Source organism: Saccostrea echinata, unplaced genomic scaffold (genome assembly GCF_033153115.1).
Source record: "Saccostrea echinata isolate AGI-Se365-2 ecotype Australia unplaced genomic scaffold, CSIRO_AGI_Sech_v1 ptg000016l, whole genome shotgun sequence".
NCBI lineage: Eukaryota > Metazoa > Mollusca > Bivalvia > Ostreida > Ostreidae > Saccostrea > Saccostrea echinata.
The window spans coordinates 3,375,497-3,390,000 of NW_026889765.1; the positions used below are offsets into that span (position 1 = coordinate 3,375,497).

The window sequence follows — 14,504 nt, forward strand, 5'->3', positions numbered from 1 at the left end:
TTCCATTTAAAAAATACAATTTTCCCCAAAAATCGCGAACGGAAGTAAATTTCAAAAAAGTGAGAGACACCCCTGGAGATATATTCATGATGCATCGTCCTTGCAAAAATCTTTCAAATTGAACCACGCATAGCTGAGATATGGCGTGTACTATGAAAAAAAGAATAATAATAATAATAGAAAACAGACGGAAAACAATAAGGTCTTCCGAAGGAAGTCGGAAGACCTTAACTAGACTCTTGTTGCCATGGCAACAAAAAAGTCTTCCGTTCTTCTAAATCTGTAAGAATTAGCTTTTTTTTTTCTGTGTAAAAAACATACATATCATATTTACTGTGAAAGAAAAAAAAATAACTAGAAAAAAGTCCTTTCAGTACTTAAGGTACTTTGATTTTCATTATCCATTTGGCACCTATAAGAGATAAACGTATATCATTAGCAATTTAAAAAAAATTGTTTGCAATCATTTCTAAGACAAACAAACAGACGAACGAACACCGTACTATCATAAACTTCATTGTGTGTATATTTTGGCATAATTGTGATGGTGTTATAAAAAAATATAATGAATTAAGTTAGTATCACATTAAACGTAAAGTCACTGAGTTTTGTAAAGTTATACTATCAAGATTTGACAGAATACCTATAAGACAGATTATTCAATTACAGTAATTCTTCAGCAATCGATTGATTGATTGATTGATTATACGTATGTTGTTTAACGTCCCTCTCCAGAATTTTTTACTAACATGGAGACGCCACCACTCGCCGGTGGAGACTGCAAATTTTTGTCCTATACTTTGGCACTTATCGCAATTGAGCAGTGGGGAGTCTTTTTTATGCCAGCACCTTCTGCGACAAGGGACCTCGATTTATACGATCTCATCCAAAGGACCGGTCTCCACGTCCCACAATCGAAGTTCATAATACCGAGATATTTTATTTTTTTATTTTATTCTATTTTTTCACAAGTTTGTTGCATCAGATTTACTTAAAGATCATACTTCAAGATCATTTCGAACTCAGGCTACTTAATTGCAGTGCATACAGCCTCAAGTGATTTTGATTGACAGGTCAACACACGTGCACTTCGTGTGATACTTTATACAGGATGTGACCATGACAGACTATGAAATCAGAAAACATTTAATAAAGAATGGGTGTGACCGATATAGAACTAATTTTTGATCTATGTAAATGGATAAGAGGATCGGGATTAAGAGGGAATCTCTCTCTCTCTCTCTCCCTCTCTCTCTCCCTCTCTCTCAGACGCGTAAATTGAACATTTCATAATGACAAATCTACCATTATAGAATATGAAATTCTGTATACATGTAAATGGTAATTATATTCACATGTTCCAGATTTAAATCTAAAACGAATATATAATTCAAATGCCTAGCTGCACGAACGTCTCCAAATATTAATCAAGACGGGGGGGGGGGGGGGGGGGAGGAGGCTTCAAAGGAATTAGATAGTTTTATGTTTTATGAATTATAAGGAAAAGTACGGACGTCAGTTGCATGTACATAATTATATATCACTGCATAAAATTGTGTTCATTCAGGTATACTTATCCCACATATCAAGAGACCTGTGCAATTTTTTTTTATCATGGTTTTTTTTTCAAAAGAAACATATAGCGTACCATTATTTCACACAGAATCGCGTTTTCACATATTTTTTTTTAACTCTTTGAGTATTTCACAAGAATCCAAGAATCGTCTTTTCACATCTTTTATAATTCCTTGGGTATATAGAGTATAGATCATGTGTCATAAATAATTTAACTTTTTATCAAATAAACATGTAATAACCAAATCTAATCTATAGATTGATTTTCTTTCTTTTAAGTGGCAGATATCAATTTATTTATAAAGGCTTTAAAACAGTACTGTATTACAATTTTCTATTGCTCAATTCCTTTTTGAGTGTATGTAATATTTTTTAATATCGAAAATAAAACTCGGAAATCGGGATAATTTCGCATTCAAATCATAGAGAATAATAAATCGTCTACATTATAGAAGGCTTATAACTATCGTATTCTGAACTTACTATATGAGATAGATAAAATTGCATGCCTGTCCATCACTATAAATGTATATTCAGTGCTTATAATATATTTACTTGAATTAGGTACCTAGCATATATATTAATTTTTTTTTAGATATATTCATGTGTAAATCAATTAAGTATCAATACAGACTTACACTACACTGGCAACTTTAAACTATACATGCACTGGAAGCGGTAACCAACGTACTCTTACATTTAGAAGAGTGCAGAGAGTGTATATGTCTCTGACGTCATCGGTACTATTTCCGCCTTTATCTTGAAAGTTCTATTCTCACTTACAAGTCAGAGTTATCTTTCTTTGCCCATTGTATACACACTAAGTAAATGGGGAAAATGACGGTACCGAAAATCTGCGAGCAACGAGTAGGTCTTCCGTCCAATTTCTCGATAAGATGAGATATGATTTTGACTATGATCTTTGTTAAAAGATAATAATATATAAACTTCCCTAATTAGATTTCATTCTTTTGATTTATATAACATTATCAAAGAGCTATAGATGACATGATTTGGCCCCTCTGAGCCCCTAGTTTGAGGGGTCAGTCTCTTTTTCTTGATATCAATTGAAAGGTCTTGTGATTTTGAAAACGTTTTGTTCAACAATTATTCAGAGATTTTCTTTTGTTGTGGAGATATGCTGAATGGAAATATTTAGGGGCCATCCCTCAAAGTCCTTAATGGGGCCGTTTGATAAAAATTGAAAGGGTACATATTGTTTAGATTATTATTCTGACTATCTTTTGTTCAGTATTGCTTATCAAAATATTCCCCCTTTACGAGATATAAAGCGTCAAAGATTTAGCATTCTGGCCCCTTGTGACCTCTTATTGCGTAACGTATGATCAGTATCTTATCATATATTGTTGTAAATCGTTAAGATAAGCATCTTTGCTTCAGGAATGTATTACAAATTATTGATCGTTAAAGAGTTAAAGATGAAAGAGCTTCGGCCCCTCTGAGCCCCTAATTTGAGGGGTCAGCCCCTTTATCTTGATACCAAATGAAAGGTCTTTTGATTTTGAGGACTTTTTGTTCAACAACTATTCAGAAATCTATTTTCGTTTTCGAGATATGCTGAATTGAAATATTTAGGGGCCAGCCCTCCAAGTCCTTAATGGGGCCGTTTTGCAAAAATTGAAAGGTTGCATATTGTTTAGAACTTTATTCTGAACATCTTTTGTTCAATATTGCTGTTCAAAATATTCCCCCTTTTTGAGATTTTAAGCGTCAAAGACTTAGCATTCTGGCCCCTTGTGGCCCCTTATTACGTAACATATGATCAAAATTTTAAAACATATAGTTGCAAATTGTTGAGATGAACATTTTTGCTTCAGTAATTTATAACAAAATATTGATCGTTCAAAAGTTATACATGAAAGACTTTTGGCCCCCCTGAGCCCCTAATTTAAGGGATCAGCCCTTTTTTCTTGATATCAATTGAAAGGTCTTGTGATTTTGAAGATTTTTTGTTCAACAACTATTCAGAAATCTATTTTTGTTTTCGAGATATGCTGAATTGAAATATTTAGGGGCCAGCCCTCCAAATCCTTAATGGGGCCGTTTTGCAAAAATTGAAAGGTTGCATATTGTTTAGAACTTTATTCTGAACATCTTTTGTTCAATATTGCTGTTCAAAATATTCCCCCTTTTTGAGATATAAAGCGTCAAAGATTTAGCATTCTGGCCCCTTGTGGCCCATTATTACGTAACATATGATCAAAATTTTAAAACATATAGTTGCAAATTGTTGAGATGAACATTTTTGCTTCAGTAATTTATAACAAAATATTGATCGTTCAAAAGTTATACATGAAAGACTTTTGGCCCCCCTGAGCCCCTAATTTAAGGGATCAGCCCTTTTTTCTTGATATCAATTGAAAGGTCTTGTGATTTTGAAGATTTTTTGTTCAACAACTATTCAGAAATCTATTTTCGTTTTCGAGATATGCTGAATTGAAATATTTAGGGGCCAGCCCTCCAAGTCCTTAATGGGGCCGTTTTGCAAAAATTGAAAGGTTGCATATTGTTTAGAACTTTATTCTGAACATCTTTTGTTCAATATTGCTTTTCAAAATATTCCCCCTTTTTGAGATATAAAGCGTCAAAGATTTAGCATTCTGGCCCCTTGTGGCCCATTATTACGTAACATATGATCAAAATTTTAAAACATATAGTTGTAAATCGAAAAGATGAACATTTTTGCTTCAGTAATTTATAACAAAATATTGATCTTTCAAGAGTTATACATAAAAGACTTTTGGCCCCTCTGAGCCCCTAATTTGAGGGATCATCCATTTTTTCTTGATATCAAATGAAAGGTCTTATCATTTTACACATCTTTTGTAATGCATGTTTTAACAAAATATTTACAGGTAAAAAGATATAAAAGAAAACGTGTCAAATTTTGCGAGATGTTTGTGAGCCTATTTTTCGAGTCCAGGCGAGCTTCAATGCCATTTCAGCTGGAAAGATATAGATGCCCAATTGCACATCTACAATCTTTCCTGTATCTTCACTGAAAATCTTAAATCAATAGCTTTAGTCGTTTAGGAGGAGTTTCCAGGACAAGCCGACCCTCTGAAAATCAGAAAATCGTCAATATCTCACGACCGGAAATGACGTCATCAAAAAACAAAAAAACCTATCAAGATCAATTGAATATCTTTTAGATCTGAAAGTTTGGTGTAAATCGGCCCAGCCGTTTCTGAGAAATCGCGTGCACAAATTCGGTTGGAAGAAAAATAATAATAATAATAATAACTAGATGAGATCTCGTTGCGAGCAACGAGTAGGTCTTCCGTCCGATTTTTCGATAAGATGAGATATGATTTTGACTATGAACTTTGTTAAAAGATAATAATATATAGACTTCCCTAATTAGATTTCATTCTTTTGATTTATATAACATTATCAAAGAGCCATAGATGTCAGGCTTCTGGCCCCTCTGAGCCCCTAGTTTGAGGGGTCAGCTCCTTTTTATTGATATCAATTGAAAGGTCTTGTGATTTTCAAGACTTTTTGTTCAAGACCTATTCAGAGATTTCCTTCCGTTGTGAAGATATGCTGAATGGAAATATTTAGGGGCCACCCCTCCAAAATCATTAATGGGGCCCTTTGACAAAAATTGGAAGTGTGCATATTGTTTAGAACGTTATTCTGACCATCTTTTGTTCAGTATTGCTGATCAAAATTTTTCCCCTTTTCGAGATATAAAGCGTCATAGATTTAGCATTATGGCCCCTTGTTACCCCTTATTACGTAACATATGATCAGAATCTTATCATATATTGTTGTAAATCGTTACGATAAACATCTTTGCTTCAGTAATGTATTACAAATAACTGATCGTTAAAGAGTTAAAGATGAAAGACTTTTGGCCCCTCTGAGCCCCTAATTTGAGGGGTCAGCCCCTTTTTCTTGATATCAAATGAAAGGTTTTGTGATTTTGAAGACTTTTTGTTCAACAACCATTCAGAGATTTCCTTTCTTTGTGAAGATATGCTGAATGGAAATATCTAGGGGCCACCCCTCCAAGTCCTTGATGGGGCCGCTTGAGAAAAATTGAAAGGGTGCATATTGTTTAGAACATTATTCTGACCATCTTTTGTTCAGTATTGCTTATCAAAATATTCCCACTCTTCAAGATATAAAGCGTCAAAGATTTAGCATTCTGGCCCCTTTTGACCCCTTATTACATAACATATGATCAGAATCTTATCATATATTGTTGTAAATCGTTAAGATAAACATCTTTGCTTCAGTAATGTATTACAAATTATTGATCGTTAAAGAGTTATAGGTGAAAGACTTTTGGCCCCTCTGAGTCCCTAACTTGAGGGGTCAGCCCCCTTTTCTTGATATCAAATGAAAGCACTTATCATTCTGCACAACTTTTGTTATATATGTTTTAACAAAATATTTACAGGTATAAAGATATGATAGAAAACTTGTCAAATTTTGCGAGATGCTTGTGAGCCTATTTTTCGAGCCCAGGCGAGCTTTGGCGACTTTTGCGCTGGAAAGATATGGACGCAAAAAAGCACATCTACAATCCCTCCTCTACCTTCACTGAGAATCTCAACTCAATATCTTTATTCGTTTTGGAGTGATTACCAGGACAAGCCAACCCTCTGAAAATAAGATAATTGTCTATATCTCACGACCGGAAGTGACGTCATCAATATAAAAAATTTTCAATAAGGTTCAGATCAATATCTATCAGATCTGAAAGTTTCATGAAAGTCGACCGAGTCGTTTCCGAGAACTCGCGTGCACAAAATCGGTAAGAAAAAAAAGAATAATAATAATAATAATAGGGAAAAAGAAACCGAACGAAAACAATAAGGTCTTCCGTTGGAGACGGAAGACCTTAATAATAATAGGGAAAAAGAAACCGAACGAAAACAATAAGGTCTTCCGTTGGAGACGGAAGACCTTAATAATAATAGGGAAAAAGAAACCGAACGAAAACAATAAGGTCTTCCGTTGGAGACGGAAGACCTTAACTAGATGAGATCTCGTTGCGAGCAACGAGTGGGTCTTCCGTCCGATTTATGATAAGATGAGATAAGAATTTGACTGAGATTTTCGTTCAAATATAATGATATAAATAAATTGTTAAGACGAACAATTTTGCTTTAATAATGTTTAACAAAATATTGATTATTAAAGGGTTATAGATTAAGGATTTTCGGCCCTTCTTGGCCCCTAATGTGAGAGGTCAGCCCCTTTTTCTTGATATCATCTTAAAGCTCTCATGATTTTGAACACTCTTTGTTCAACAACTATTCAGAAATCTTTTTTTTGTTTTCGGGATATATGCAAAAGAAATATTAAGGGCCGGCCCTTCAAGTCCTAAATGGGGACGTCTAGCAGATATTAGAAGGGTCTTCCGCAGAAGACGGAAGACCCTAATAATAATAAAAGTGAAAAAGAAACAATAGAATAATAGAAGGGTCTTCCGTTGGAGACGGAAGACCCTAATAATAAGAAAAGTGAAAAATCAACAATAGAATAATAGAAGGGTCTTCCGCAGAAGACGGAAGACCCTAATAAAAGTGAAAAAGAAACATAAGAATAATAGAAGGGTCTTCCGCTGAAGACGGAAGACCCTAATAATAATAATAATAATAAGAAACAGAGTAAAAACAATATGTTCCCAAACTCCGTTTGGGGAACATAATAATTCGTTTATATATTTGTTTAAAGGACTTAATGTGCAACATGAAATTAGCAATTTTGCAAATGCCAGTGTCGTATATTTTTGCATTCTGAACTCATACATTGAAGAAAAGCAGAAATGGAAGCAAGACCCACTGTAATACTTCCAAAAAAACAAGCATATATAATCACCTAGAAAAACTTTTGAGTTAGTTAATTGATTGATTGATTTATTGTATACTGTTTTACGTCCCGAAGGGCTTCAAATTTATACTTTTACTCAGCACTCAGGACCATTGAGGGATCTTTATCGTGACAACGCCTGTCGTAAGACGGGGCCTCGGGTATTAAGGTCTCATCCGAAGAACCCGCAACTTTCTCTTCAAAGTGCCGAGCGCCTGACGAAGGAATAGCTACCTATTTTTTATCGACTTAGGTCAGTCGCGGCCGAGATTTGAACTCACGGCCTTGCGTGAGTTGAATCTCGACCGCGACTGACCTAAGTCGATAAAAAATAGGTAGCAACTGTTCCTTTGCCAGGCGCTCAGTTAGTTAATACTTTCATGCTTAGGTCTCAATGTGCTCGAATCTCGAGGTGAAAAATTAAAGTTCCGGTACAACTATGCACGTGAGGGCATGTCATGCAACAAAACATTTTTAATTTTAACTAAACGTGTTTTGAGAGAGACCGTTATCTTGGTATTATTTTCTTACCTGTGTATTTTTGACTTTTACAATTCAAGCAAACAAATTTACCTATGAAATCAATTATTTAGGGAGGAACAAACATGGTCAATTTAGTGCCAAGATGTGTGAAAACAGTGGAGAAAGGTGTTCGATACCGTTGTCTGATATGTTAATCAACTACACAAATTGTGACCACAAAAAAGAACCACCACATGTGTGTGAAAAGGGCACCTTAAAATTTAAGGAAGCCTTAATTAACCATCGACTTAACAAGATCTTGCAGCGAGTAAGAATTTATTTCTAAAATAATGTAGGGTCAGGGTATGTTAATTATCAATGTAGTAAGTAAAATCTCTCAAAATATCAGTTATTTTGTTTTTAAAAAATGGCTGCCGTTGTAAAACTGTTGCATATCTAAATGTTCCCCTATTTAAATTTAATTTAGTTCGATGTCTGTGGAAAAATTGCATTCATTATTAACAACTTCTTGAGCAAAGAATTGGAAAAGGGCATTGACTGTAAGTTCTGACAAGCATACTTAACATCATCTGATACGAACTTAATTGAAACTCATCTTATGAATGTAGTGTATTATTCGGCATTAATAGTGTTTCCTAACATTGGCGATGGAAATATCGACTTCTTCAAGATTAATTTAAGCATGACCCAGGATCCGACATACAACACATCATTTCTGGATACCTATCATAATGTAAGAGTAATCTATTGATTTAAGTAATTCTATTGCCATGTGTAAATAAATATATAATTGGATTGCTTCTTAACTAGCAAATTGATCTTATAAAGCACTTTTATAATTATTTTGGCCGAAGAAAATTTGATGTTGAGTTATTACAAGTCATGCATGCTTGTATATATTTTACATCCTTCTTTCTTCAGTTACAATGTATGTTTTTCTTAAAATTTCTCTCAGGAAAGCTTTTAAGTCAATGTTGTTGGGGTTTTTTGTATTCTTTCAAAAACGTGCCTTCTTTTCATTTACTTATATTTAAAAAGTGTTTAATGAAAAAATGGCATGACTGCTGATCATGATAATGTTCTACTGATAGAATGCACATAAATAGCAATGATGTTTGCTTGAATGCTATTACAATATATATCCTATTGCTCTGATATTGTATTTCAGGGAGATCTGTTTTGGTATTCAACCCTGGAACATTATGTCACTGAATCATGTAACTTTACGAAACATCATAATGATTCTAAAATGGTGTACTTGTGGGTTTCTAAAAATGAAATTCAAGCAATCCTTCATGGTTTTCAACTTCATGGAAGAATCCACTTCACCGTCACAGCTGATAAAGTAAGCAAAAGATTTAGTCCCTAAACAAGAGGCCCAAGGGTTTTCACGGTCACCTGAGTATAATTCAACACTAAAAAGGATCCACAGAAGTATAAAATAACAAAAACATGAGGCCCGGAAAGGGCGCATTTGCTTATCGTAGCTATGCATTTAGTTGAAGATTTTCGAAGAATTAATGTTCTTAAACTATATAATCAATAGAGCCCCGCCCTAACACATCCTGAAAGGGCCCATGAAATTTACTACATTGCAAGCACCCTTGCTCATCATACCTATATGCTTAGTTTCTTTACTTAATACATGTACCCAAGAGAAGATTATCAAAGAAATAATGCATTTTTACTATAATTATAATCAATAGAGCTCCAACCCCACAGGAATCCCTGACCAAGGGCCACACATTTCACAATTTGAAACAAGCACCCTTGCTCATCATAACTATGCACTTGGTTTATCTGCTTGATATCCAGGAGCAGAGAAGAAAACTTTCATAAAATTGTTGCAATTTTACAATATAAGTGATAGACACCTCCCTAATATCAGAACCTCTGAATAAAGGTCCAGGGAATTCACAAATTTGTAAGAGGCACCTTTGTTTATCATAATTATAACTGTGCATTTAATTTGTTTACTGAATACCCAGGAAACAGGGAAGAACACATTTAGTTAGCATCATCTTTTCTATCTATAATTAAACCATTATAAAACATTAGTATTATTAGTCCCCTACCGGTGAAACCGGAGGGGACTATAGGTTTCCTCTGAGTCTGTCCGTCTGTCTGCAATTTTTTTTCTAAACGCTTGCAGATATTGAGCTGACTTTTTGTATGTGACTTTACCTTGATGAGTTTTAGATCAAGTTTGCATTTCATTCCGCTTCATTGATTTTTGACGGCATTATGGCATTTTCAATTTTTAGCGGGAATCAGATCACACTTGCCGGTAGGGGACTAGTGTTGCTTATGCAATACTCTCAGAATGCTTGTTTTTTAATTGTTTAAATGTTTTTGAAGGCAATGGTATGTCCAGGCGGCGTAACCTCAAATAGGACGTTTTTTCAACCTAAGAGTAACTGAGGAAAACTTTTTTGATATGAGCATTTGTCAACAAAACATCCCGTTAATTCAAGCATGTTGTATCACACAATTATTCCGCAAAATTTGCAATTTTTTCCCTATTCTGTAAGTTCTATAAACTTTGATTGTAAATTTTATATGGAGCGTCCAAACAATTAAGGGCTCCAAAATGGGGGAGGAGTTTCTTTTTCCAACATTCTTTAAAGTTTCGCAACTAGAAGAACAGGTATAGACATAGGGAATGTTTAAACGAGCTACATAAACATAAAATGCATCCAAAGTACTCGTTTTAAATACCCCAAAAGATTCAGAGAGATGAAAGATGCAAGTTAGGGTGTCAAAGTCAGTAACGTCGAAAAGTGACGTTGATCATGTGTTGAAGAAAATAAACTCCAACAAGCTAATTAAGTATTCTGGCATAATCAAGTGAGGATCTTTCCCTATGTATATAGATCTATATTCAGTATAACATGCATTGAAAGCAGTTGTTTATGACATTGTAAAGTCGTATAAACAAGACAGGTTTACTTAACTCCAGGTAATCTCATCAAGATAAGTGTATGAGACAGAGAGAGCGGATATTGAGAAACAATGACGTTATCAGACGTCATGAAACTAAACGGCGACAGCGCCGGGTGATCATATAATGTCTTTTTGATTTTAGAATAATTTGGAAAATTATCAAGCTCAAATTTTCAACATTTCTTAAACTTTTGTTGATTTATGTTCCTTATAAATTTTGTAAGCACAGCTAGACTACATGGTAGTAATTTTATCGCATCAGTCCAAGAACTTTTTGATATCCCTCGTATATGCCAAAACCCTTTCATAACGGGGGTAGAAAAAACTTAAATTTAAATTTTCACAAACCAATATAATATTTTCAGATTCCTGGACATGGATTGAACACTACTTGCAACATTGGTGTTTGTGTGGGAAGATTAGTACCGTCTGTGAGTTGAATTTTACACGTCATGTCTTTTAATCAAATACAAGCATAAACCAAACATTTTTTGTAAGTCTAATATAATCCAACAAATACATATATATATATATTCAATATTTTCAAATGCACTAAAGTTAGCAGAGCTATACAAAGACTGTTTCATGGACCTCGACATTTATAGTTTGAAAACACCAAACGTATCATTTGAGAAAAACTTAGCCGTGTTGAACGGGGAAATGGTTATGTTTGCAGACATCAGAGATCCGAATAAGCATAGCTCCACTCGAATTGCAAAACTAGATCTAGTAAGATTAGATATGCATTTCAAATATGTAGTTTGATATTTTATATCGTAATATATGTTTTTAATTAAAGTAAAGATAAATTATAAAAATTTTAATTAATTCTTTCTGTTATTTTCATGATATACATCTTTTCAGTCTGTGACTTTGCGCGTCAAATTATCAATCACTAATACAACTCTACAGGGAGAGATTGTCGCATTTGAGTAAGTTCTGTATGAATAGAACTCTTATTAAGGCAGCATTTCTGTTCTTTAAATGATATTCGAATGAATTAAGTTCGGTTGCTCAACATCGAAATGAAGAGCACTGTACTGAACGTCTTTCTCGATTATTGAAGTAAACACGTATTAAGGTTAATCTTTATACATTGACACGATGCCTCCTTTTAAGATAGTTACATGTATCAGATTAAAAAGTAAACAGTTGCACTAAGTTACTAATGCTTTGCTAAAGAATATGAAATGGCCAATTTTGAATTCATCTGAGCCGAAAGCTCAAGTGAGCTTTTCTCATCAAAATTTGTCTGTTGTCGTCGTAAAATGTTTACATTTTCAACTTTCAAAGATTCAAATTTGTTCAGATCATGACCCCTGAGGGTTGGGTGGGGCCACAATTGACAATCAAAGTTTTCCTTAGAAGTACAAGGAAAAAAATATTTAAATATCTTCTTCTCAAGAACAGCAAAGGCATGATTAGTCATATTAATATGGAAGTCTCATCAGTTAGCGTAGATTCCATGCAGTCTGTTCAAATTATGCCCCCCGGGGGATAGGGTGGGACCACAATGGGTGACCAAGGTTTTACCTAGGAATATGCATGTAAAGGGAAAAAAATCTTTAAAAATCTTCTCAAGAACAGCAAAGGCTGGCTTGGTTATTCATATGAATACGGAAGCATTCTCAGATAGCGTAGATTCAAGTTTGTTCAAATCATGATTCCGGGGGGTAGGATTGAGCAACAATGGACAATGAAAGTTTTGTAAAAGAAGACAATGATTTTTTTTTCATAAGTACAGCAAAGGCATGAATAGTCCTATAAATATAGAAGCATCGTCAGATATATTGTAGATTCAAGTCTGTTCAAATCATAACCCCTCGGAATAAGTCGGATCAAAATAGTGATTTAAGTTTTACATGGGAATATACAGGAAAAAAAATCTTCTGGCCCCGGGGCCACGAACATTTTATTTTACTCAACTCAAATCTGAGTAAAGTAAACTTCATTTTACTCTCCTGAGTTTCGACTCAAAAAAGTGTGCCACGAACGCTAAGGAAACTCAACTCCGCAGAGTAACAAAACTCTGCTAAAAACTCAAATTGTTATAAATAATAAAAAAAAAACCCAGCAAGGTCTTAGTGACTCAGGTGTCTGTTGCGGCAGATTGGCTTCTTGTTATAAATACTTGCCGAGTTTTTTCTAAATGTGCTACTGCTAGTGTGTAAGAAATAGAATCAAAACAGCTGAAAAGTAAATAAAATACACGAAACAGTTGTCATATTTTAAAATGTTATAATTCGTTCCGAATATTTGTTTTTTACATGATGATACTTTCATGTACCATTTTATTACATTTACAGTCCATTTATAAAGGGTATATTGGCTGATCCAAAACTTACAGACTTTAACGTACGTTAAGAGTAATACTTTAACATGATTATGTGCATCAATACTTTATATTATCGTTCTTTAATCTTCGCCTTATACATGTAAATATTCCCTATGCCTGTCATTTTTTCGTTGTTATTCCAGATTCAGACAGTAAACTTTATTCTTAGAGGTGCAGTTGTGGTAACAGTAGAACCAGAACTAAATCGTAAGAGATACTTGTACCTATGCTTTTGTAATGAATGGGATACATGAATCTTTTAACCATGGGCGAAAACAAGCTTAAAAAGCCTTGAATTGCATTTCAGAGCTAGGAAAAAAAGGCTTCATGTTACCAATTGCCAATACCAATTTGGTCAACACCACAGTCCAGATGATAAAGGTTGGTGGTATCTTACATGTACATCTGATATGTTGGGGGGGGGGGTAATTTTTTTTGATTGACAGAGATACTATAGTAGTTTTTATGAGAATAGTTTAATTTAGTGTCATCAAAATTAATTTCTCTCATTGTCTTATCATCATGATAGATAATTCGTTTTTTTTTTTTGTTTTTTTTTTTTTTTTTTGTTTTTTTTTTTTTGTTTTGCAGGACGCAATAGTCATTGGTAGTGATATAGAGCTAAAAAAGAAAGAAAATTCCGAACCAGACTTTTGAAAGAATGTTATTAATAATATTAATCAACATATGATTCCTTAAATACTGATGATAAATATTTAGAGAGTCTCCGACCAAATTGAAATCAGATCACAAGACGTATTTTTGGTTTCTTTAATTAGATATTCTATTTTACAGATTGTGAATACTTTACCCTGCCATAGACATTTGATTATAAATTGCATAATAAAATCATGTTTCATATACAATGTCACAAAAATAAAAAGAACAATTTGAGTTCGAATAGTAATGTGATTTTAGAACTTCTGATGATTTTGACGTTTTCATGTCAAATTATTAAAATCACATTTAGTGTAGAGAAGTGATTGCAAAAGTATATTTGTTAAATAGTAAATATATTTTGATAAGCAAATACTTTAATAATTAACATTACCGGAAAAAAATTCACAAAAGTCAGTAGTTTAGTTGAAAAAAACTATTTTTTATTTGAAAAAAGAGAAAGATATCGATCTATAGAGAACAATTATATAATGAAAATATACAATGCCTGTAAACATATCCCATTTGATATATACAAGCATTCTGTTTTTGTTTTATAACATTCACATACGACATCATTCCCGTAACATTATCCTGTGCTTAGACATCCCTTTTTTCAGTTTGAACTATGACATCATAACTATGACTCTACTACGACCCCTTT

The 14,504-nt window shown here is 33.7% G+C and overlaps 1 protein-coding gene and 1 long non-coding RNA gene across 2 annotated transcripts; both read left to right on the forward strand.

Moving 5' to 3' along the window:
• Positions 1-8,540: 8,540 nt before the first annotated feature.
• LOC133188741 (uncharacterized) lies at positions 8,541-13,212 on the forward strand. Its single transcript, XM_061324231.1, has 6 exons — positions 8,541-8,638; positions 9,074-9,250; positions 11,214-11,279; positions 11,407-11,577; positions 11,713-11,780; positions 13,155-13,212. The coding sequence occupies exons 1-6, from the start codon at positions 8,588-8,590 to the stop codon at positions 13,210-13,212; spliced, it is 591 nt and encodes a 196-aa protein (XP_061180215.1). The 5' UTR covers positions 8,541-8,587.
• A 114-nt stretch (positions 13,213-13,326) lies between these two features.
• On the forward strand, positions 13,327-13,978 carry LOC133188821 (uncharacterized). The gene is made up of 3 exons (XR_009721324.1): positions 13,327-13,390; positions 13,491-13,564; positions 13,775-13,978. It is a non-coding gene; the product is annotated as an uncharacterized LOC133188821 (long non-coding RNA).
• Positions 13,979-14,504: the final 526 nt, after the last annotated feature.

Excerpts from the sequence above, each read along its gene's own strand:
- LOC133188741 (XM_061324231.1), top strand. The coding sequence starts at position 8,588 with ATGACCCAGGATCCGACATACAACACATCATTTCTGGATACCTATCAT. Across the intron at positions 11,578-11,712 it reads GAATTGCAAAACTAGATCTA|TCTGTGACTTTGCGCGTCAA; the intron begins GTAAGATTAGAT and ends ACATCTTTTCAG. Across the intron at positions 11,781-13,154 it reads GGAGAGATTGTCGCATTTGA|TCCATTTATAAAGGGTATAT; the intron begins GTAAGTTCTGTA and ends TTACATTTACAG.